Source organism: Scylla paramamosain, chromosome 19 (genome assembly GCF_035594125.1).
Source record: "Scylla paramamosain isolate STU-SP2022 chromosome 19, ASM3559412v1, whole genome shotgun sequence".
Classification (NCBI taxonomy): Eukaryota; Metazoa; Arthropoda; class Malacostraca; order Decapoda; family Portunidae; genus Scylla; species Scylla paramamosain.
Window position 1 is genome coordinate 13096142 of NC_087169.1, and position 24667 is coordinate 13120808.

General features: G+C 38.9%; 2 protein-coding genes across 5 annotated transcripts; both read left to right on the forward strand.

Annotated features, from left to right (window-relative positions):
- Positions 1–4264: 4264 nt before the first annotated feature.
- LOC135109662 (uncharacterized) lies at positions 4265–23793 on the forward strand. Its single transcript, XM_064021187.1, has 5 exons — positions 4265–4408; positions 20509–20578; positions 20885–21515; positions 21970–22108; positions 23574–23793. The coding sequence occupies exons 2-5, from the start codon at positions 20515–20517 to the stop codon at positions 23745–23747; spliced, it is 1008 nt and encodes a 335-aa protein (XP_063877257.1). The 5' UTR covers positions 4265–4408; positions 20509–20514; the 3' UTR covers positions 23748–23793.
- On the forward strand, positions 4497–19763 carry LOC135109660 (E3 ubiquitin-protein ligase LRSAM1-like). Of its 4 annotated transcripts, none has more exons than XM_064021183.1 (3): positions 4497–4522; positions 6925–8647; positions 9122–19763. In XM_064021183.1, exons 2-3 carry the CDS (start codon positions 7091–7093, stop codon positions 9914–9916), a joined length of 2352 nt encoding a protein of 783 aa, XP_063877253.1. In that variant the 5' UTR covers positions 4497–4522; positions 6925–7090; the 3' UTR covers positions 9917–19763. The 4 variants fall into 4 exon arrangements, with proteins under 4 accessions (XP_063877253.1, XP_063877250.1, XP_063877252.1 ...); XM_064021180.1 differs by having other exon boundaries at positions 4512–4583; XM_064021182.1 differs by lacking the exon at positions 4497–4522 and adding an exon at positions 4586–4628.
- Positions 23794–24667: the final 874 nt, after the last annotated feature.

Consider the following 24667-nt stretch of genomic DNA (forward strand, 5'->3'; position numbering starts at 1 on the left):
GAGGCATAATGTGGTGTCGGCGCGGCTGCGGCGCGGCTACCGCCCTCTGTGGCAGGTGGCTGGCTTGGGAGACGAGCCTCACTACACCTCCTGTCCCCTGTGCCACTCTCCCAACTCGAATCACTTGCGCCACTATTGCCTGGACTGTCCTGCTGTGGGAGACCTGCTCCCGCGCGAACAGCCTCTCCTCGCCGTGTGCCAACACCTGCTGCAAGGCGACCATCTAGACCTCATGTTAGCCCAACACCCACAGTTTGGCGGCTGTTAGCAATCAGTGTCTTTCATTTTACCACCCCTCAACTCTTTATGTCACCTTTTACCTTTAGCATTCCTAGTTTTTCACTGTTGTAGTAATCTTTTATTTTGTTGTTTATTTTTTGTTAATTCTTATTTTATTCTATTATGTTTATTTATTTCTTGTTTTCTTTATTTCTCTATCTATTTCTTTGCTTAATTTCCTTGTTTATTATATTTATTTCTTTATATAATTTTCTTTCTTTATTGATTTTCCATATTATTATTATTATTATTATTATTATTATTATTATTATTATTATTATTATTATCATTATTATTATTATTATTATTATTATCATTATTATTTATTTATTGTTTATTTATTTATTTTTTTATTTTTCTGTCGTTATTGTTCTAACTACACTTGTTTTGGTTATTGTTATTGTTCTTGTTATTGTTCTTGTTCTTGTTATTGTTATTATTGTTCTTATTGTTCTACTATTGTTCTTCTGTAAACTTCTGTTTTTTTATCGTATGTATAGTCTGACGCCTGCCCTGTGCGCAATAAATTTATCAAACAACTCTCTCTCTCTCTCTCTCTCTCTCTCTCTCTCTCTCTCTCTCTCTCTCTCTCTCTCTCTCTCTCTCTCTCTCTCTCTCTTCTTTTCTTTTCTTTTCTTTTTTTTTTGTGTGTGTTTTTCGTCTAGTTTTCCCTAGTCTATTAGGGCTGAGACGGTGCCTCCTGATGAAGGACTTTTTGGATGTGGCATTTGGGAACCGTTACCCCGAGTGGATGCCCTTCCTACCCTCGGACCGTAGTCAGGATTCTCTCTCTCTCTCTCTCTCTCTCTCTCTCTCTCTCTGATAATATGTCAACTTTTAGCCTGCCCAAGGTAAGTGGCGCCAGGCCAGTTTGTGTAGATAGGCGGCGCCAGACGGGTCAGCTGAAGTGGTAGTCCAGAACATAATCCCTCCTGGGGGACCATATTCTGATACACATCTGCCCCGCACCTCCACTGTTTCAAAAGCCTCTGGTTGAAGTGACACGGGTTTTTAAGACTGTTTTTACGATTACAGTGACAGCAGTGGCGTAGCTAGGTATTTATCATTGAGGGGCACCTGGAGGGCACACCTGACTGTGGGGGGCGGGGGCACTAGATGAGCCGAACAAGCCCATACAGCTGGGGAGTTAGCTGGGGACTGGGGAGTGGGGACTTACTTTTTCAAACCCGGATCAATGTTTTTTTTTTTCTTCTTTTTTTCTTTTTTTTTTTTCAGCTGATATTTTCTAGAATGCAACAGTCCGCCGTGTGACCAAACTCGGTGATAAATTCCCTGTAGGAAATTGTCAGGAATAAATCTCAGCACAAAATTATCGAGAAACTGTATCATGTGACCTCGCAGCCACGCGGTTTTGCCACCCAGTGTGACACCGGCCTCCGTTAACCTAGTCTAATTTAACAATGATATAACCTAACCTAACCTGACCTAACCTAAGGTGCACGTTCTGCCACAAGCGGTTCAGACACGTCCCTCACCTCCGCTCCCATGAACGCTCCATACACACCCATTCCTTTCCCCCTCCTTCCCGCGCCGCCCCCACCTAGACCTGGTGACATGACCTCCCACTACTGACGGCGACATTGACCACCGCGACCACCACCACCACCATAACCATCATAATCATGAGGAAATATTGGAGTCATCGATAAAAGTAACTCTCTCTCTCTCTCTCTCTCTCTCTCTCTCTCTCTCTCTCTCTCTCTCTCTCTCTCTCTCTCTCTCTCTCTCTCTCTCTCTCTCTCTCTCTCTCTTAGGGCCGTTTCTAGCCTTTTGGGGGCTTTATGCGAAATGTTGTTTTGGGCCCCTGCGTTGTGAAACTATGATGGATGGATTCCCATCTCTCCAAGGTGGTTCGGACAACTCTTTTCACATTTAAATGTATCAATCTGGTGGATTTTAAGAGGGAAAAACCTGAATTCATAAATATGTTAGCCTACTTTCTTTAGCATGATTATACATATGATACATTAAGTGTCTCTTTAAGATATACAACTGGTTTTGAAATAATTACAAAGTACATAAATATAACCGAGATAAAAATGAAAATCCATAAAATTTGCGAGATCAACTGACCAGAGGTTAGATACCATAGTTTGCCCATGAGAGAGAACGAAAAGAAAAAAGCCTTAGCTATGGCGTCGTCGTGAGAGAAAGCGAAAAGTAAAGGGCACAGACTATAAAATTTACATTTAAAATTAACAGGTGAAATACATCCTCAGCATTATATGCTACATGTGAAAGTATTATTTGTAAAAATATTGAAATATATGCATAAAAAAAAGTCGAATAAGGGTGTCCTCGAAAAAAAAAAAAAAGGTTATCAACACTGTTTCACTTTTGGTTAGAGCGTTTAGCTTCTTCAGCTTTGGCCCTTTTTTTTTTTTTTTTCTCGGCTCCAGAAAGGTATATCCTTTTCGACGCCACATCACCGTCACTCCTCAGTCGCCATCAAGGTAGGTGCAAGAAGCATTCTGAAGTCGTGATCCAAATTTCAAGAGAATATAACAAAATCCATAAAAAAAAAAGTCTGAATTTCTGTAGATGAATCAGAATTTCAATGGATCTGTTGATACTCAACATACATTTTGATAACAATGACAAAATAATAATGATGATTATGGTAGCTTGGGAGGCCCTACTCGTATGCAGCCGAGTAGTTCGCAAATAGCAAGAAACGGCCCTGATAAAACTCTTTTTTTTTTCTCCTGAAATTTCCCTTGCACCATCTGAAAACTGCATCAAGAGAAATGAACAGGTGAGAGAGGGACGCGCGTTACCTCACACGGAAGGCTGCAGGCATGAATGAGAGATGCCTGGAGGCGGGGCTGTGTGGTGGATTCTTGTGATGATAGTTGCCTCGCCATGCCCCGTGCTGCAGGCGGCGGTCATAAGGTGAATGAAGCAGGCTGCCGTGGGACTGCAAGTGAGGTAAATAGCAGGTAGTTTAAGTATCATAAAAAAAAAAAAAAAAAAAACACTGCTCTCACCATAAATATTTTTAAAAGGTGATTAGTCGGGTTCTCAGGAGTATTTCTCCTGTTAATAATGTAAACATCTTTTAATCTATCAACAGCACCGTAAAAACATCCTTAAAGACTTTTGAATGTAGTAGAGGTGCAGCGCAGTACTTCAGAATATAGTCAGAAAAGAGATATACGTACACATATATACAGTACATCCGGGTAACCTGCTGTTCAATTAAGTCAAGGAACGCTTTGTAGCACCCTTGATTTAAACTAAAGGTAAAGTAAAGTAAAATCCTCTTTCTCTGCCTTCCGCTCGTCATCCATCTCCCCCCCACCTCTCTCTCTCTCTCTCTCTCTCTCTCTCTCTCTCTCTCTCTCTCTCTCTCTCTCTCTCTCTCTCTCTCTCTCTCTCTCTCATTGTCTTCATATTCTTCTTTTTAATTTTCTTGTCCTTCTGTTTTTCTTTACTATCAGCTTCACCCTTCTCTTGCTGCTGCTGCTGCTGCTGCTGTTGTTGTTGTTGTTAGTAGCAGTAGTAGTAGTAGTAGTAGTAGTATCGGTGCTGCTGCTGCTGCTATTATTATTATTATTATTGTTGTTGTTATGATGATAACGAGAGAGAGAGAGAGAGAGAGAGAGAGAGAGAGAGAGAGAGAGAGAGAGAGAGAGAGAGAGAGAGAGAGAAAGGCAACTCTTTCGGTGCCGTTCAAAAGACTTCTAAGACTTCTTTATATAACAATACAAATTCACATAAAAAATACTATGACCAAATCTCTTTCTTTAACTTCAAGTGACAAAACCAAAATTATTTATTGGCAGAACCTGTATGCAAGAGAAAGACACACACCAAAACAAACAAGAAAATAATATAAGGTGAAAAAACCCAAACAAACCACTAATTTCGTCATAATACAACCAAATCTTTTCATGAAGATATAATAACAACAGGAAGAATTTTCACATCAGTTTTTAGGACAGAAAAGAGGAGAATAGGCCTAAATCTTACAAGACGTGAATTCGAGTCTGGCGGGACCCATAATATTGATCAGGGCCTCGTGGGAGAGTTGCCATTCCTACAGTGCCACATTTCACAGTGCCAAGGCCCTTTATATCCCCCCAGGTGCCGCCACGAGTGCAATAAGGTGAGCAGCATAACAAATATACTGATAAATTGCTGAAATTACAGTTAAAATACGAAATACGGGGGATATAGTGTGCTATATCCCGGCTGTTGTTTGGGAGGCACGTGGGTTCTGGTAATTGTCAGAGACGTAATATTTTTCCTCCTAGTTTCTTGTGTTTGCTGGGAGGATACTGGTGAGGAATGGGGGTTGCTGGGGTGTCCTGGTGGTCCCTTTTGTGGTATAGAACCTTGGGCAGCGTGTAGCATTGACTGGTGGCAACTGGGAACTGGTGATCTGATTACTCACTGGTTAAGCTTGTGTGGTGTATGTACTATTGACTTGGAAACGACCTTGTATTGTATGGTGCCTCGCGTTGCATAATACGCGATACTGGTGAGAAATGGTTACTCGTGATGTGCTGGTGTACTCTTGAACCTTGACGAGTGTGTATTTTTGACGTGTAAAGTGTGATCTTATAGAATCCTCTGCTAAACTGTGAACTGTGGCCCCTGTGGAGCTTGTTGGTTTTGTCCGGACACTCCACCCATTTATCAGGTGACAGGCCAGCGTGATGCAATGAACTGTATGGTCTGGGTTTGCTGCTTCAACCTCAAGTGTGTTTTTGTTAAATTGCATCCCACTGATTTCAAGATGTAATTATCTATATATTTATTTTTCAGATAAATTTATTGTCTTTTTAATTACTGTGTAAGTGATTTCTCAACACATTAACTTCATAAGGAAATGGGGAAGAATGGACTTCCATGGATGAGTCTCATATTCTATTTTAATTGGCATGTACTGTTTCCTAATTTTCACTTACTTACTGTTTCCTAATAGCCACCTAACAATCTTTCTCTTTCCATACAACAATCTCCTACACAGATAAAAATGGTTAATCTTCAGTGTCATGTAGTTTATTGTCTTCTCAGTGTATGACAAGCTTAGGGACCTTGTGGGAAAGTAAATACAACTTAACTCAAATGGGGGTGTGCTTGAACTGCCACACAAAGTTGTGCTGACAACCAAATGTCACCTTCTTGGTCTTGTAGCACTGAGAGGCTTTTTTAAACTAAATGTGACCAAGCATTATCACCTCTAAACCTGAACAGGACACCTTCCTATCCACAGTCTTGCAGACTGCTCTGCATCAGACTCCTGATCATATAGAAGTATGGGCTTTCCAATACTAAATCTTTCAGGATGGAAAAACTTCAGAATCTCAACCTTTTATCTGAAAATATAAAAAGTGCGTCTCAGAAAAAAAAAAAAAAAAACTCAGGTAGATATTGTCTGCGCACCCACACCAAAGCCAAAACAAAACAGTTGTGAATGTCTACTGAAACTGACCATGTTCCATTGCTCAGCCCTGTGAGCCGTGAGGATTTAACTTGGGTTAATTATTATGATTTAAATTGCTGTATTACAAGAGGAGTGAGTTACTAAGACAAATTAACACTCAGGCTGTGGAGGACAGCACTGATGGTGGCACTGACGCATTCCTGACTTCTCTGTTGAGTTAATCTAATTCATATAATTTTATAATCACCACTACTCCACTATTGGGCACTACCCATCTGATCATATTGCTTGCCTCTTGCTAGAAAAAAATGAAACAACAATGACCTTAGAAGAGGAGAGCTCAAAAGCAGGCATGCATCCTGTGCTGTATTTCTGTCTCCTTTTCTGGCTACTTCTAAGTGCCACCTGTAGTATGGTGGACTATAGCACATACTGCTATTTATCATATCACCACCCCATAAATGTCACAGTTTGATATACTGCCTCTTTGAGCTAGCTTATATTTTGAGTTTTGCTTTTTGTTTTATTTAGAAATAAAAAGGGTAATAATTTCTTGATCTTTGTTTCCACCAGAATTCATTGTTTAATCTACTATTCTAAAATTGTAAAATTCAGAAATCTGAAGTGTCTGGTACCAAGAATTTAAGATAAAAGGTTGTGAATCTGTATAGCTATATCTGTATACTGTCTCTTGGTGCTCCATGATGCTCTTACATTCAAAGACAGGAATTGCCAGCATCCATAGAGACAAACTGAGAGTCACAAGCCAAAAGAACTAAGTTCCTAACTTCTCATCACACAATAGTTTGCACATCAGTCACTCCCCACTTGACAAACTCCTGCTATGTATTTTCCATTATAAATATCTCAGACTAGGATAACTAAATACATAAACAATAACCTTATTTTTCTTTCAGTAAAGCATGTTATAGAAGATGAAAATAATTATGTAGCACCATATAATGCATAAACATCTTTTTTTAAATAATGTCTCAATTTGATTGTGTAGAATATTTTCGCCGATAAATAATCTGAACAGTCATGAATGTCATGTTTTCAGTATGGTCTTCGTATAGGCAAATAAACATACCCATTTATTTTTTTGTTAGTGCATTTATTACTACTATAACATTACTGTTATATGCTGTAGAGAATTTCACTTACTCCTCACTGTGCATGTTTTATGGCATACATTGTGTACATTATGTGAGTAAATTTATTTTTTCCCTCAGGTTGTGATGATTTTACTCTAAAGATGTAGCTGCAGTGCTAACAAAATTCTTTTCGTGTGGAACTGACAGTAATGTTAAATATGAAGATCATGGCCTGGTTCTAAGAGACTGAGGTGATGACGGGTACTGTAGTTGCAATTAGAGTAGGGGAAAAAGCAATGTCAGGATGCCATTTGGACTGTTCAAGAAAGACAAGCCCACCACCATGAGTGACAAAGAGCAGAAGGCCAAGCTGGGCCTCAAGGTGGTGATGGCCCAGCAAAACCCTGAGCCAGTGTATGATCTCACTGACTGTGCCATGGTGGAGATGCCTCCTGACACCTTTGTCATGTGCAGGCTGCTGCAGAAGACCACTCTGCTCCTGCAGAACAATTTATTAACTAATTTAGAAAAAGGAGGTAAACTCAATGAACTAGAAGCACTGGAAGTGTTGGATATTTCCCACAACAAATTCCATCACCTCCCTGATTTGATAAATAGGCTGAAGAGACTTAAAGTTCTGAAAGTGAGCCACAACAAACTGAAAACCTTACCTTCATCTTTGAGTGAACTGTCAAAATTGCAAGAACTTTATCTCTCTTCAAATAGATTTTCCAAAGTGCCTCTAAGTATCTGTGCCTTGCCAAAGCTGAGAGTTTTATCCCTAAGTGGAAACAATATCTCTGTACTGCCAAAGGAATTTTGTGAACTGCAGAAAAGTCTCTGCACATTAGAAATTGACACTGACAAGTTGGTGTCCCCACCACCAGAGGTGGCTGCAGCTGGTGTTGAGGCTATCATGCGGCACCTATGTGAGGAGCACCAGGTGGAGTACCAGGGCCTCAGCCAGCTGGAAGAGGAAGATGTCACCTCACCACCCTCCTCTGCTAAGTCTGATCATTCTGCTGCAGATGAAGTATTGTTCAGCTACATGAATCGCAAGGAAGAAAAGGTTAAAGCCCAGATGGCTGTTGAAGAAGAATGTCAAGCCAGAGAACAAGAGCAGCTGGCTCATATGTTGCAAGATATGACAACAAATAAGCAGCAACTTTTGGAAGAAATTTTGCAGACTCCCCTGGAAGCCCTAGATTATGAGAAAAAAAAGCGTGAGCTATTAAAGGAGCAGTTTGATTTGGAAGAAAACATGCGAGCTGAGCAAGCTGAGCAACTGGAGAAATACATAGCTTCATCCAGTAACAAGGAAGCCTTAATTAATGACCTCACTACTCAACAAGCAAACCTGGACTTAGAGGTGGAAGGTTTAGTGTCAGCCAAGGAAAAAGAAAGGCAGTCTTTACTGAGAGATCTGTCATCCCTTGAAAAGGACACCACAGCTGCTGTGCAGGAACTTGTGGCAGTGGCTGCAGCACGGAAGAGTAAAGAATTCATCTCACTACTCCAAGATCAGGACAATGAAATGCAGTCTCTTTTATGTGGCATTGCTGAGTCTGCAGCTGAGCTGAGGCAGTCAGAGGTGGTGGAGGCCATGAAGAAGGTACTGATAGAGGAAGCTGCTGCTGAACAGAGGAGGCAGGCTGTGCAGGATGAGCAGGGAGCCAGAGTGTTTGCCCTGCTGCAGGATGCTGATCTGGTTAATTCTCACCTTCACGGGGTGCTCACCACTCGCTTGGCGGAGAAGGAGGAATGGACCTCAACCCTACTCAAGGATGAGGAGTGTCAAGAGGCTGCCTTCAAATTACTCCTTCTCAATTCTGACCTCAAGAGAAACAACATACTCAGACAGGTAAGCTAGGAAATATTGTTGAAGTAGAATCAGTTAGTGTACTATATGTAATTTACTAAAGATAATGTGTGCATACACACGAGTACTGTTGACAGTTTTTTTCAAAGGGTTTGGCTTCAGAGAGTTTCATGTACTGTGTATCTTTTCAGCCCATGAAATTTTAGTGATCAGTAATTTCACTCAGTGTATAGCAGATTGACAAAGATTATTAAGTATTCAGAATCATCATTATAGCATTGTTAGGTAGATGCTGGAATGCAGTTAATGGTATTATTACAATGAATTTTGCTCATATTAATGGTAAAATTATGCTAAATACAATTTTAATTAATTGGGGCTGTAAAATTTCTTGACTTTCATTTAGAATAATGTGTTTGGCATATTACTTTTACCAGTAATGTGTCGAAGCTTTATGAGGCCCTATTGCTTGATGATATTTACAAAGAGGTGACTGTTGTAAATTCCTACCAACAGATTGGTCAAATTGAGTTTGAATTGGCTCGACTCTCCTCTCTGGAGGTGCGGAAGAAAAAGCATGGCATCAAGTACGGCTCAAGCACCATGCTGGAGCAGCGGATCACCTTGGTTGGCCTGCTGAAGTGTCTGATGAAAGAGAAGAGTGAGAGGGAGGCCCAGCTGACTGCCTGGCTGGCTCAGCTCCAGGACATGCGTACAGGAAATAAGGAGGAAGATGAGCAATTTTGGCTGGTTCAGTACCAGCGGCTGTTGGCCATGAAGCCGGTAGGACTGGCTGAGGCTGAGGCCAAGCTGGAGCCTGAAGTGCAAGCCGTGCTGAAGGCTGCCAATGCTCTTGACTTGACGCCAGTGTTTGCCCACAATTCCATCACATTCTCTCGCCTGATGGACATGACAGAGGAAGATGCAGCCGGCATGGACATTGGCCCGGCAACTTATCGCAGTTTACAACGTGCCCTCCAGAACTATTTATATGCCTCCAAAGTTGGAGACCACACACCTTCTGCTCCAAGTGAAGAAGAATACCCTTATACTCCCTCTGCCCCCAACATGGAGAGTGATGAGGCAGCCCCAAGTGCTCCTGTCCTAGAGGGGCAAGAGGGAATGCCAACTGCTCCACCCATAGACCAACAGTTTGTGGAGGCTGAATGTGTTGTGTGTATGAATGCTGGGTGTGAGGTTATTTACCTGCCTTGTGGCCATGTGTGTGTATGTTCTAAGTGCTCCTCATCTCTAGGTAACTGTCCTCTTTGCAGGTCTCCTATTATATCAAGAATTCTGCTTACATATTGATTATGTACTTGAGTACTTTTAATACCTGTCCATAGGTACCTAAAGGGTAGCGGTCTTGGACTTATAAGACTAAGGCTGATAAGCAAAGCTTTACCTACCAGCTTTGGTGTAATGGGCTCTAACAAACAAGATTGGATATATCAAATTAAGCATTACATGACAAAGATCAGTATAGCACAAATGTCGACTCTGATCACATATTTGGCAACAGTTCTGCATATCCTACCTTGTGTATTAGGAATAGGTATATTGACAAGAGTGTGAGTGCTGAGGGAAACACTCGGGTTCCACCCTTCAGGCACACTGTATGGTGACTCAGAAAAGTTTAGTGTCATGTATGACATCATGGTTCAGGTTTCTGTTGCCAAGTTATTATTATCTTAGCATTTATTTTAAAGTTTGTCACTTACGCAAGGAGTGATTGGATAGTGTTTATATGGCCTTTATGAAAAGATGTGAACTTATTTTCTTACAAAATTGATAGAATTGCTACAAATAACTTTTATATGTTTTCTTTGTGTGTGAGATACATGTGTTTGAAGCTGTATGTTATACTTGATCCTACCTTTACTGATTGTATGCCTGTGTACTTTCTCTCTCTCTCTCTCTCTCTCTCTCTCTCTCTCTCTCTCTCTCTCTCTCTCTCTCTCTCTCTCTCTCTCTCTCTCTCTCTCTCTCTCTCTCTCTCTCTCTCTCTCTCTCTCTCTCTCTCTCTCTCTCTCTCTCTCTCTCTCTCTCTCTCTCTCTCTCTTCAAAGTTTATGTAGAAACTGACAGTTACATATTCAAATAGTTTATGCAATCAGATTATATTTTTAGGGGGTGATTTCAGTAGTCTTAGATATTGCACACTAACCCAGTCCTAGTGAGAATTTTTAAAGACCATGGACAACAAAGACAAATTAGTCACACTATTCATATGTGCATATTTATTATGCTTTTATATTTGTTTCTTCTTTGTTGGTATGGTTGATGAGGCTATTGTTGTGAATGCATATTCTCAACTGTTTGGGTAGATATTCCATTCACAGTGATAGGTGAAAGCATAGATCATGTAAATACTCCATGCCCATGAGTGGAATATGAATCTGTCTCCAGGAATGAAGGGCAGCCAATGCTGGCCATATAAATCAAGTGAAATAGACCATATATCTGTCAGAGACCTTTTAAACCCTCAACCCTCAAAATTCATAGCTACATTAACTGTTTGATTCCAAAGATATTAAAAATGAATGTAGTCACAGAAAATTAAATGACGAGTATATTTGTGCATGGTAGATGTGGTGTGCAACAGACATCCAGAGAAATGGAAGGGCAGAATGTTAGAGTAAGTGAGAATGAGAAAAATGAGGATTAGAGCTTCCAAGGGTAGGAGTAAATAGAGGTGCATGTTGCAGCCATCCCCCAGGAAGTTTATAGAAGCGTGTCAGATACAGATAGATAGTTATTAAATCAGCATGGTGGCCAGTACATAATTCTAGACCCTTGCATGAACACTCCTTTCAACTCTTATATTTAGTCACATGAACAGAGGACAGATGTGAAGGGATGCAGTTCTCTGTGAAGCATGCTTTGCTAAACTTATGATGTCATCTTAATTATGCATGACTACTGAATTGACTTGCATTGTAGCATGATGCTATCTGAGTGTATTGTTATCAAATCAACATCTTATTTGTACTATATAAAAACAAATTTTAAAAATACTCTTGCATAACAGTGCATAGTAGTGAATATGGAAGACAAAGATGAGATGCCAGTTCCTGCCACCTTCATGTGATGTTTTACTCTGGTGCTCATCATTTCCTAGTGCTTTGACCTTATCCCAATTTACAATACCGACTGACATCATTTTACCATTTAACTTTGTCTGTCCTATCATGATTACCTTTTAATCAACAGATAAACATTGTAATAGAGTATGTCAGCTGTGTTGGGTCAAGGTAAAGTTAAAGGATGAACAGATTTGTAGATCACTGAAATAGATATGATGGTCTGTTGGTGTAAAGTTATTGTAAGTTGTACTTGGCTGACAACTGAGAGGTTCTGCTTTCAAAATGTGAATCAGGCAGAAACAGTTTAGCCTTGTCTAATTTTTCACTGTAGATCCCATGCCAAGATTATCTAAGCCAGTGAGGTATTATATCTGGCTTAATCCTTCCTAACAGTTGGGAGAGGTCTTGTCCTTAGCAAACTCTTAGGCTGATGATGGTGATGATGATGATGATGATGATGATGATGATGATGATGATGATGATGATGTGTTAGCTACTACACAGGAACTACAGGTATATGCAAAAATATGCTTTTAAAGGTTATATTTCTTCTGTTGACAAAGCAGAACTGACAATCATGGCTATAAAGTACTGCTTTCTGTAGAATTAGAAGCAGCTGAAGCAAATTCACAGCCTTGAATTTGCTTTCTCCCAAACTAGTCCAGCAGTAATGGAAGAAATATAACCAAAAATTATAAAGGACTGAAGTATTTACCATAATTTGGCTTCTTAATCTTTTGATAGTTTTAATGCTTAAAAATTAAGGTCAAAGTAAGAGGTTGAAGGAAAGATCAACAGAGTGAAGGAGGGATGTTAAGGGAGCACTGAGTTACAGAGCCTTAAGCATCAGGGAGGTTTGATGGTTTGCATGAGACTGGGATAGAGTGGAGATGGGAAAACCAAAGCAGATGTTGAGAATGAATGATAATAATGCACCAGGCTGACATCTCTTATAAAGGAACATAGCCAAGAAAAGACTAATGTTTATAGGAACTTAAATACTTAGGAGGAGATTTCTAGTCCCCTCACTCCGTCCCTTACAATACAAGCAGGGCATCAGGTGGCAGTGCCCTCCATCCTGCCTATGACTAAGCATTCCTTAAAGATAGAAAGGAAGTGGTTGATGAAAAGTAAACAAGCTGTCTGAGGTAACTTGCTCTGTCTGTTTGGAGATATTGCCTGTGGTATCAGGCTTGGGCAGTGTAGGTACACAGTGTACCTACACTACCTGTCTACCTGTCTGAGACTCATGGTATCAGTAAGACCAGCTTGTCAGGTGAAACACATGATACCATGCAAATTTGTCTACTTGTAGCTGTGTGACTGTCTTTAAAGATTTATGTTCCGCAATCATAATTTAGGTAAAATTCACTGGTAGTTTGATCTCACCATGTGGTATATCCATAGGCTGTCATTTGGTTGATGTGCTCATTTGGTCAGTTGATGCTTTCAAAGTGGTATTACTGGAGAAAAAGGGAAAGAAAGCATACAAAATACTGTATTGTTTTTTTTATGTCTTAAAGTATCTTATTATTTGCTCATTTTGATGACCATATCCCTGGATACATATGGGCCTGTGGAACATTGATGACACCTATTAAGAGTACACTCACTGGATATCAGCAGTATAATGAATCATGAAGCACAGTTTCTGATAAACTTTGACATGGATTGTTGTTATCTAGTGGGCTTGCTGTGTTTACTGACTGCTTTCTTTGAAGCTGTCAAGTGGTGTTTGTGGTTTCCTGTCACTTACCTACCTCATGCTGTACAGGAAATGATGCTGGGTGTCATTAGTGAGTTTACATACTTAACTTATTATATCTTCACCTCTGCACCACATGCTTGAATGCACCTGTATGTGAGCAGCTTACAGTTCATGCAAGGTACTTCATGATGGTACCTTACTGTAGCTCCCAGTCCATGGTCTTTCAAAATTATCATTTATATTAGGAAACTAGAAACATGCACTTTTTACCTTCCTATAAACTTTCCTATTGCTTGCTGTAGTATATAAGAAAGAAATACATGCAATTTTTATATTAAGGTATATGTATAGGGGAAAAATTATGAAAACATTAATGGACAGCCAGTCATTCACTTGTTAAAGACTCACTAAGATGATGTCACTGAAATCATTGTCAATGAACACCATTTCCTACAGTCAGTCAAAAGAAGAAAGGAACATACTATTCATAAATATTATCTCATTGTCTTAGTAAGTTTGTCCAGCTTTAATTATTCAGTGTTCTTATCATTTGTTATATGACCTAAATTGAAAGTAGAAAGCCAGCTGCACAGTTGTTTTTCATGAAAGTAAAATTTCATAATTCTGGAAATATGCTTGAAATATACTTATTTTAACTAATTTTGCAGGCTAGTATATTTTTCATAATTATTTTATGTAGTACTTGTTACAATATTGAACCAGTTATTATAATTTGTATTCTGAAAGATAAAGGATTTACCACATCCCACTGACTCACTTAAAAACACATATACTGAGTTCTGGTGTTATTGTAAAAATTTTGCACTCATCATGCATATAGAAAGGTAATTATAGATGAATTTAGTTGTTGCAATGATAAGGGAGTTACTATTACTGCAGTATAAGCTGAGCAACAGACACTGCCCCCTCAGCTAGCCACCCACTCTTCTAGGTCAGTCATTCAAGGAGTTTGTGCTAGCAGTAATAACTTTGATGAGGAATTCCTGTGAAACCTCAGTCACAGTAAATAGCCTGCCTGGAAGTTGAAGGACTTGTCAGTGGAAATGAATACTACACTGGTGAACTGGTGTTTAATGAATAGGCATGGAAGGGTTTGTTGTTTAGTATGGCTCGATGATGACATCAGCAACTCTAGGTCATGTATAATAGTAGTGTCGTTTTGTTTGTATGTAGAGTTTTCGATTGATAGAGAACTATCATGTGGTTTTTATGATTTGTTTAAGAAAGGTCTTATATGTTGGAGTAATTATATACTTCATATATCAATTTGTAGTTTTAATTTTTATTATTTTCAGATGTTTGGGAAATGGAAGCTTTTCAAGTACTTTTCAAAATGTTATCTAAACACAGCATAAGTGCATAACAGGTGAATGATTGTACCATATGGATATGAGTATATGTAAACTAAACATGACTAGAATATAATTGAATTCTTTAGCATTTGATTTGTCAACTTTTACTGGCTCTAAGAAACTCAGGATAGATTAAGATGCTTTATTCGTACCTATATAAAATTAGCACAAAGCTCATGAGATTGAAGACTTCAAGATTAGCTTCTGTTGTACAGCATCAGCAAGAAAAAATAGGATGTCTAGTGTTAAAATGCAGAATGGTTTGCAGTAATATTAAGAAAGGCCATTGTGGCAGTATTTTGTAACCTACTGACATATGGTTGTGAATGTGGACAAGGTGATGGCAACCTCATTACTTGGAATGGCTGTATGTGTAAAGTGAGTGCAAGGATGGAAGTGTAGTAAGGCAAGTGAGAGAAAGGCTTTATTGCAGTTGGTAAATGTATAAATGGAAGGGAAGTGTGATTAGAAGAAATGTGAGTGTTATGTATGGCATGGGTGTCCAGGAAGCTGTTCTGTTTTGGTTATGCATCATGGTGTTCCCTAGAGGAGAGTAATGTGTCAAAGATGAAAATTTTGCTGACAAAATCATCATAAAAAAAAAAAATATGTGGGATATTATCAAAACTATATATTAACTCCCACAAAAGAATAACCCCAACAAATACTGTACTACAACAATATTACTCTCACTTTGAAATAGATAATTATATAAAACAAAATTTACATAGTCACTCTTTATAGCACTTTACTGGTGAAATTTAAAGCATTGCTAAGTAACAGTTCATTATTATGTACAAAGTTTTGTTGTACAGCAAAATGAAGGTGCTACACCTTGGGTTGTGTTGGCTGGCCAGTGGCCAGGGATGAGGGGTGTGTATCACTGTACTTCAGCCCAGCTTGCTACATGTTTGAAACAAATTTCACAGTACTTAATTCAGTTAAGTTTCAGTTTATTTCAGTTTAGATCAATTAAAAGTTATGACCAGAGAGTTTTGCTACATTAAAACCCTTCTTTATCAGAGGTGAGGTTCGTAGGACCGATTTAGTCAGTTGGACCATTCAGAGATACATAAACAGTACTTGATAACCTGTAACTTCAAATTACATGCATCATGCATTGTGTGCATGTGTGTGTGTGTGTGTGTGTGTGTGTGTGTGTGTGTGTGTGTGTGTGTGTGTGTGTGTGTGTGTGTGTGTGTGTGTGTGTGCATGCATGCACAGTTACACACCTGTATCAGGTTTGGTCTGCAATGCATTACACTCTCTACCTGTATATTGAGCTGCAAGATAACACATGATAGATCCAGTACCTGTGAAGTTATGTTAGCTTCCAGTATCTTTTTGTCATGTATGATTGTTGTGTGACATTATTATTTACAGAGTTATATTGAAAATTGCATTGTTCTAGAGCTCCTGTAAGGAAAGCATTTGAACTTTGCTTTTATTTGTTCATATAAAGCTGTGTTCTTGTAAACCTGTTGAAATACTACCAAAGCCTTTACTTACAGTAATGCTTACTTGCCTCAGATCCATGCAGTTCATAAGGGCATGCACAGATCTTTCATAACTTCTAGGTGTAATGTTTACAGCAGCCTTTCCCAGCCACTCAGCTGGCATCATGCAGTATAATCTTGGCCTATTTGGTTCACACTGCATAAGGTGTAATTAGTTTTAAGTACAATAAATTACTGCATTGTGTGATGTTCTTCAGGATATAGAAATGGTGTGTACAAGTGTATGTGCCAAGCATTCTGAGAACTAGTACAAGCCATCTACTGCAACTTGTATTTTAGTTAGGCTTAACGATGGTAAACACTGGAATTTTGAATTAAGAAGTTAAGATCCAGCCGAGGATTTCCAAGATAACTACTTGGATCCAAAAAACTAGCTAGTTATGAACACCAGTAGTTATTAATGCCTTATATTTGTAATTCACATATACTATACTTAAAGTATAATATTTAATATAGGGATCTTTGTTGTATAAGAAACTCAAAACATTACTCAAACAGTAGTATTTGAAGACTACCAGTAATATCAAATATATTTTATATTTAGCTGTGCATTTTTAATGTTAAGATGGCAGAAGAAGCTTTGCTGCCTCAGCTAGATGCAGCATTGCTACATTTGATTGTCCTAAGAGGTGTCACAGAGAATGAAGGGCTAGAGTATTGTGATGGAGGAAGGGGTGTAGTGGTGTAGCATGCTTTACTTTCAAGATTAGGAAAGCTTTTTAGGGACGTGCATGATGTCATTGCCGTGAGTGGTACACCAATGCTCAATGTGCTGCACATTCCATATTCACTGGAATGTTGGATATTAATTGCATACTTGTTAAAGAATTGAGAAAATGGCTTGGGTGCTTTCCTTAATTACATTACATTAATTTACAATCTCAGTACGATGAATAGCTTTCCCATATTACATATTGACTCCGTCTTTCACAGTAAATTTTCTGTAATTCCTCTACACTTATATATCCAAGTAGTATTTACATTAGATTAGTTTTTGTACCCCATAGTTTGACATTTAGCACATGGAAGACCTCTGTTGTTTTTCCCCTTACAGATACAGGGTAAATAAATACATACCATGATGTACTCTGGCAGCTTATTCTGTGCTACAGTTGTTTGGGTGGGACCTGTATTGAAGTGTTCCCAGATATTTCCTCATTAAAGACACTTATCCTTCCATAGATAAACAAACCTTTCTTGTTAAGGCAGCACAGGAGTGGGTTCCTTCATCTGTGTCATGTGGACCTAATAGGGAAGGATATCCATGTCTACTGAACACATGCCCTTGCCAGTTCAGTCTCATTCCACCATGTGACATAGAGCGGAGGAAGGTTAGGTAGTGAACTGTAGTGAGAATTTAATTGGTCATTTGATAAGAAAAGGGAAAGTTTGTCAGAGGAATCTAGAGATGGTTTTTGTATCCTGAAATAAATAGTACTAGGGCTGGTACAGTCATGGTCATAAGCTGAGCAGCCTTCAACACTCACTTGCACATGTTTAACAATTTCCTGCAATTTTACATTCTCTGGTCTGCCGACTGGCAGTTGTCAGGTTTTGTAGAGAGACTGTCAACAGATAAGAGGACTTAAAATTTAGGGGAAAAGCAAAACACAGTAATAAAGTGCAGAATGTTGCCCAGCTTGTGACAACTGTACTCGTAATGCTCATATTTGTGTTTTCATCACTGTCATATCCTCAGAGCACCAGTGTATTAGTATCGGTGAGTAAAGTTGACAAGTGCACCCAACTACCTAGTGTAAGAAGCACATACCTAACTATTTAGCCTGCTGGAGGGAAAGGCTGCTCTCTCTCTCTCTCTCTCTCTCTCTCTCTCTCTCTCTCTCTCTCTCTCTCTCTCTCTCTCTCTCTCTCTCTCTCTCTCTCTCTCTCTCTCTCTCTCTCTCTCTCTCTCTCTCTCTCTCTCTCTCTCTCTCTCTCTCTCTCTCTCTCTCTCTCTCTCTCTCTCTCTCTCTCTCTCTCTCTCTCTGTCATGTTTTAAACAGGCATCTATCAGCATCTCATTTTCTCAAGTATAATGTTTTTTTATAAGATTTATAGTAATTTTATTTATTTTTGTGAAATGGGGATGGTTTCCACGAGTCATGATTTTTTGGATTTTATTTTACCTTCTTTATTTACTTATTTTGATTATAGAAGTCCATATTCATGAATTCATGTTTGTGAATGGCAAGGCAGTTTCAGAGATAGTGTTGGTTTTTATTGGTTGGAGTGTTTTTTTCTGAAATAGTGATTTATTGTTGGAGTTTTTTTCAGAAATAGTGATGTGTTTTATTATTAGATGAAATAGGTTTTTGAAAAATAGTGATGTTTATTATCAGTTGAAGTGGTTTTTCAGAAATAGTGATGTATTTATTATTAGTCAGAGTGATTTTTTTCTTCAGAAATAGTGATGTATTTATGGTTTGTTGGACTGTTTTATTTTTCACCTGAGCATGTACTCCTCCTAGTGTTTTTAAAAGAGTGAGAAGAGCTGATGTATTGAAGGAATACTGTACCTAAACTCTCACTTGACAGCATATGTGTGTTGGCAGTGTCAATGTTGTATCCATCAATCTGTGGTGCTGACTGTGTGCCTGGCCAAGGTTGCTCTGCTGAGGTACTGGTGCACACATTTTAGTACTTGTACACATTTTAAACCTAAAAATTAATTACTATAATTATGTTAGGGTCTAATTCATGGACAGCAGGAATGTAAAGAAGACGAAAGGCAGGCAAGGTGTTTTTTCAAAGCTGTTGTAAAGAAAATGGGACTATGGTTTGTCATGTATTTCTTTTATCACACACACACACACACACACACACACACACACACACACACACACACACACACACACACACACACACACACACACACACACACACACACACACACACACACACACACACACACACACACACACACACAATAACTTCAACTACTGTTTATCATATGAGAATCACTTTTGGCAATAAAGATTTATGTTTCCCTTTTCCTGGTGGGTTGAAGTAACCTGTTGAGGTGAACAGCAGTAGATGTGGGTAATGGCACTTAAGGTGGAGAGGTCGTGGCTTAGCTGCAGCGTTCTGTATGCATCACCTATCAATGTTCCCAGGTCCCTCACTGGGGTAGACTTAGTACCATGTGCAGTTGCAATTTTTATAGTACCATATACATGAGGTGACCCTTGTTAGGTTTGCTCAGACTAAGTTGCCAAAAAGGGAGGTTTTAACTAATGAGATTATTTTGGTCTGAGCAAACCTTTTAACATAGAATGCCTCTCATGCCCCAATTTATTTTAAATGTTAATGGATAGGTTCATGACTAGTGCGGATGTAAGTCTTCTCATGTAACTTCAATTGAGAAATGAATGAGTGTTTATATTTCAACCATATGCATGCTCCTCAATTCTTTATACTATATTATATAAACTTTTCTCTTGTTGTTTTGACACCTTTCAAGAAAATTGTAAAAACATTTTTGTTTTGATTAACCTTTTCATTAGTCATAATTACTTTTTGCATCATGAGAACAATGGTTTATATATTTTTTAATCAGTAGAAAGTTGTGTGTTGTGTGTACATGGTGATATAGCTGTGAGGGAAGCAGTGTCCATAGAGGGAAAGCTGAGGCATGGAACTGAAACCACAACAGACCAAGACAAGAACAAAAGTTTTTTTTTAAAGTACCAATTTCACTTAAAAAGAGTGAAGATCACTCACTAAGGATGAGTGTGATTGTGAGTCATGTCTGGTGATTCTGATTTTGATGTGGGTGATCTGTGTTGTAGCTTCTACAGACTACAATAGGTAAAAAAAATAGCTGTAAAATAAATTGTTGGTCTTTAATATCCTGCAGGTGTAGGTGACAGCAGAGCTTGAGTATCAGGTAAAAGTTGTTTTACTTGTCTGAAATAATGCAGTGCACCTTCATGATGATGCTCTCTTGTAATGTTATATTTTATTTCTCATTATGCTATACAATGCAAAACATGCACAGTTGTGGAAGGTAATGTTATGCTTATGAACTTTTAATTAAGACCATGAAAATATGCAAAATATCATAAAATTGCTGAAGATAGTAATGTTGAGTCTGATAGAACTCCGGTATGATGACATTCCATGGATTTTTTTTTTTTTTGCAAAAAATAAATATTTACTGAATATACTATTTATATGTCTTTTATGATGTTAAAACTAATGAGACTTGTGTGTGTTTTCAGAAGACAATGGTAAAGGTGAAGGTAGAAAAGGTGGGAGGAGCAGGGGAGGTGGAGGGGCCCAAGTTGTCTGGTGAGTACAACAGTATCTGGTGTGACGGCTGGACACCAACTTTATACTGTGACATGATATTTTTATTTGATTAGATGTGTTTATTTTTAAACAGTTTTATGAATCTATATTTTCTGTTATTTTGGCTACTACTACCATTTGCATGATAATAATCAGTTCAGGTGTCTCTGAGCCCTGCTGATTTTGTCATTGAAAAATCATAATGCAGAACCATGATAATGTTCTTGAATAAAAGAGTGATACAGTATTCTATGTTAGAAGTGCATTGCATGTACATGTCATAACACTAGTGCTTTGTATTCTCAGGTAAAAAGAACAAGAAGGAAAAGAAGGTTCTCAAAGTGATAAGTAAAAGAAATGGTACTACAGATGCCAGTGTTGCCAAGAAGAAGAGGAATAGGAGAAAGAAGAATAAAACAAATACTAATGGGATTATAGCTTCCCCTGAGAATAAAAATGCAGAATCTTCACCTACAGTTGGTGATGAAAAAAGTGAACCAACTAGTGATATTTCCTCAAGTTCAGTGGAGAAGCCTGTGAAGGAGGAACCAGCAAACACAATCTCAGAAACTCCAGAGGCAGCTGCAAAGACTACAGAATTGGGGGAGAATGAAACACTGAACACACAAGGTAAAAAGAAAAGGAAGAGGAAGAACAAGAGGAAAGCTTCAGAAGCCTTAGAAGGAGCCTCTGAAATGATGGAAAATAAGGAAGATGATTCAGGAGACACAGCAGAGGGGCAAAAGGGAACTAAAAGAATGAAGGTTGAAGAGAAAAAAGCTGATGCTGAAGAGGATAAACCTAAAAAGGAAACAAAAAAGATGAAGGCTGAGAAGAAAAAAGCAGAAGGTGATGCAGGAGATAAATCTGAGTCAAAGAAAAAGCAGCAGCAACCGGAGAAAAAATATGTTCTCTTCTTGGGCAACCTTCCTTTTGAGTAGGTGTTGTTTCCTCTTCAGTCTCAGAATGTGTAATTTTGCAGTGTATAAGTGTGGAGCTGTTGTGTAGTTGTAGTATATGAAGGAATATTACTTCAAAGTCATACATTTAAAGAACTCTTGTACTTACATACATACACTGTAAAGTAACTGCAGGAAAAAAGGAATTGATATTGACATGAGGAAGAAGAGAACTAGTAGAGGATAATGGTCATAATATTTTATAAGATACAATATAGATAAGTGAATCTTCCTCCTCTTCTCCCACTTCTCTCCCTCCTATGTCTCCTCATGAACTTGATTTTCTGCAGTATAGATAAATGAATCCTCCTCCTCCTCCTCCTCCTCATGAACTTAATTTCCTAAAGTAAATAGAGTCTGAGTCAGAATATAAAGCAACATTCATGAAGCACAGTGTATAACCACTGTATAATGACCTCTTTACATCTTAAGGCTCACTGACGACGAGGTCCGGGAGCACTTCAAGGTGGTGGGGGACAACATCGTGCGGGTGACGCTCATGCAGCGCAAGAAGAGTGGCAAAAGCAAGGGTTATGGCTTCATCGAGTTCAAAGATGCAGCTGCCTATAATGTAAGTCTTGAAGCAAATTGGTGTGTGCGTGTTCGTTCAGCACACACACAAACAAACACACACACTCTTATTATATTAGAAGAGCCCCTTAGTCAAAGATGTAGAGGCCTATAATGTATGTTGTGCAGCAGAAGAATTTGTTTGTTCCTTCAGCCTTCACACTCTCCAAACACAATCTCCTCCCATTAGCAGAGTTCCTTAATTTGAGGTTTTAAGTACACAAATTTTAGTCCATCCTTAGTTTGTTAGCTTATCTTGTTAAGTACCAAGATGTAAATTTGCAGTCCTTGATACTTGTTGAACAGTTTGAGGGAGCTGAAAGATTCAGTGATGCACTTCAGAACTTTTCCTGAAGTGGAGTATACACATTTGTTGTGTATTCTTAAGTATTTGTAGACCATGTTTTTTTTTTTTCTTTCCTGTATTTCATATATATTAATTTAGATTTTAGATAAATTTCAGTGATGCTGTATTTGTTATGTATGTACTATAAGGTGTTTCAGAAATCTGGCCTCTGAATTTCATATTCTGTAATTTGTTTTAGTTACCTTAGATCTTTGATTTGGTTACCATTGATTTCTAAATTCTTCCTTACTTGATTTTTGTGTGATTGTTAAACATTCTGTAGCAATGTGAAGCCCCTTTTACATGACACCACTGGTGAACAACACTGGTTATTCAGGTGTGTAAGTGTCTGGTAACTGCATCCCACTGCTGGCAGTGGTTACTCACCTGTGCCTTATGTCACAATGGTGCCACATGAAAGGCTCCATTGCAAACTATGGGAGGTGGTGGTCTGTGGTGGCAGTCACCAATGGTGTCATGTGAAAGGAGCTTTACATTTTCTTTGATGTATACAAATTCCAATGTTCTTAGCTGGATACACAAACTATAGATTTGAGGAGGCTCAAATTCAAAGTTGTGAGGTTTGGAAACCAGGGTGGCTATTTAGTGAGCATACAAAGTACAGTAGGGCCTGACTTCTTCTACATGTGTACTATCCTTTTGCTCTAGATTTTGCTTCTCAGGTTGTCTTGGCATCCTAAAGACCTTTTGTGGGTGATAAAGAAAACCTTGCCACTCTTCCAGTGGTTAACTTTTATGTGGGTAGACATAGAATAAGGTGACAGCTGATATGGAAGCTACTATTGTTTCTGGGACATTGTCTCAGCCCAGCCAGCCATGGAGCACAAGGTGTTGCCACCACCAATAACCATGGCATAAGTCTCAGTTCTTTGTGCTTGCTATGGTCACAATTGCCACAATATATTTTCCAGCTGTCCTCATGAGAGTTAGTTGGATGGGACCATGTGGAACCCTATAATAGCCATCCTCTTGGGGGAGCTTTTAGTAACAGGAATCTAATGTAGATGACATTGTCACCACCTTAAACCTTAATTAGGATGGGAGCCCAGGACTAAATGAGAAAGTTTCAGGAATTAATCTGGAAGTCTTCTACTTGCAGAAAGCTCTCAAGCTCAACTTGTCCCAGCTCAAGGACCGCAAGATTAATGTGCAATTCACCACACCAGGCAAGAACACCAAGACACGCAAAGCTTTCATAAAGAATAAGACAAAGAAGCTGCTTGGCCAGAAGAAAGGAAAGAAAGTTAAGAAGGAAAGGCGTAGGAAACATTGATCAGGGCAATAGAATGCTGCCTTCTAAATATAGTCGGAAGTGATGAGAGTTTGTTTTATTTGTCACTGGTTGCTCCTCATAGGCTGCAGGGTGACTGTGTTGTGTGTTGTTTGCAAGCACACATACCAGACATTGACAGAATTACTTTGCCTTTCCATTTTCTACTTCCAGTTTATACTGCTTTAATATAGACTTGTCATTCGTGTCATCTAAACCGAAAGATAATGTGAATGACAGGTGAGGAAAGAAATACCAAATACCTTGACACACAGCAGGATATAGAGGTGATTGGGGTGTGATGGTGGACTGTGAGGCTCCTGAAGGCATCGATCTGCAGCCACTCCATATTGTCCTGATGGCAGACATTAGTACGTAATGGCTGGGTGGTGATCGGTGGCACGCGATCGTGATAAGAAATTTTTACATCCTAATCAACCATAACATCGGACTTAACAATTGTGGCGGAATTTCACATAGTTGCTCTACTTTCACACTCACCTTGAGTATTCTTTATTGTTATGGTTGGGGAGGTATTAATCTTAACATTGATCTCTGTCCATTTTTCTCAAGGTTCATTCCTCTCTCTTCTCTTTAATATGATAATGTGATGTTCTCTTAATTTCTCTCTTGTTTATTGGGAGATGGCCTTTGATTCAACCTCTATTCACATGTTTTTAACTTTTATATGTTTGTTTCTCCCTTCTCTTTCTAAGATCATGGTCTTTTTAATAGTAGTTTATTTTTGTGACGTAGGTAAAGGACCCCTATTACACTATCACCCACAGAAGTAAAGAGCCAAGAGTGCGTCTGTCCCTGGGATACTCTGCCCTAAGCGTCGCCGCCACTCCAAACTGCAGGCTGTTTACTGATGAAGAGATTCAAAGCCGATGATTTCACATCTCACTCTTACCCGATTTCCT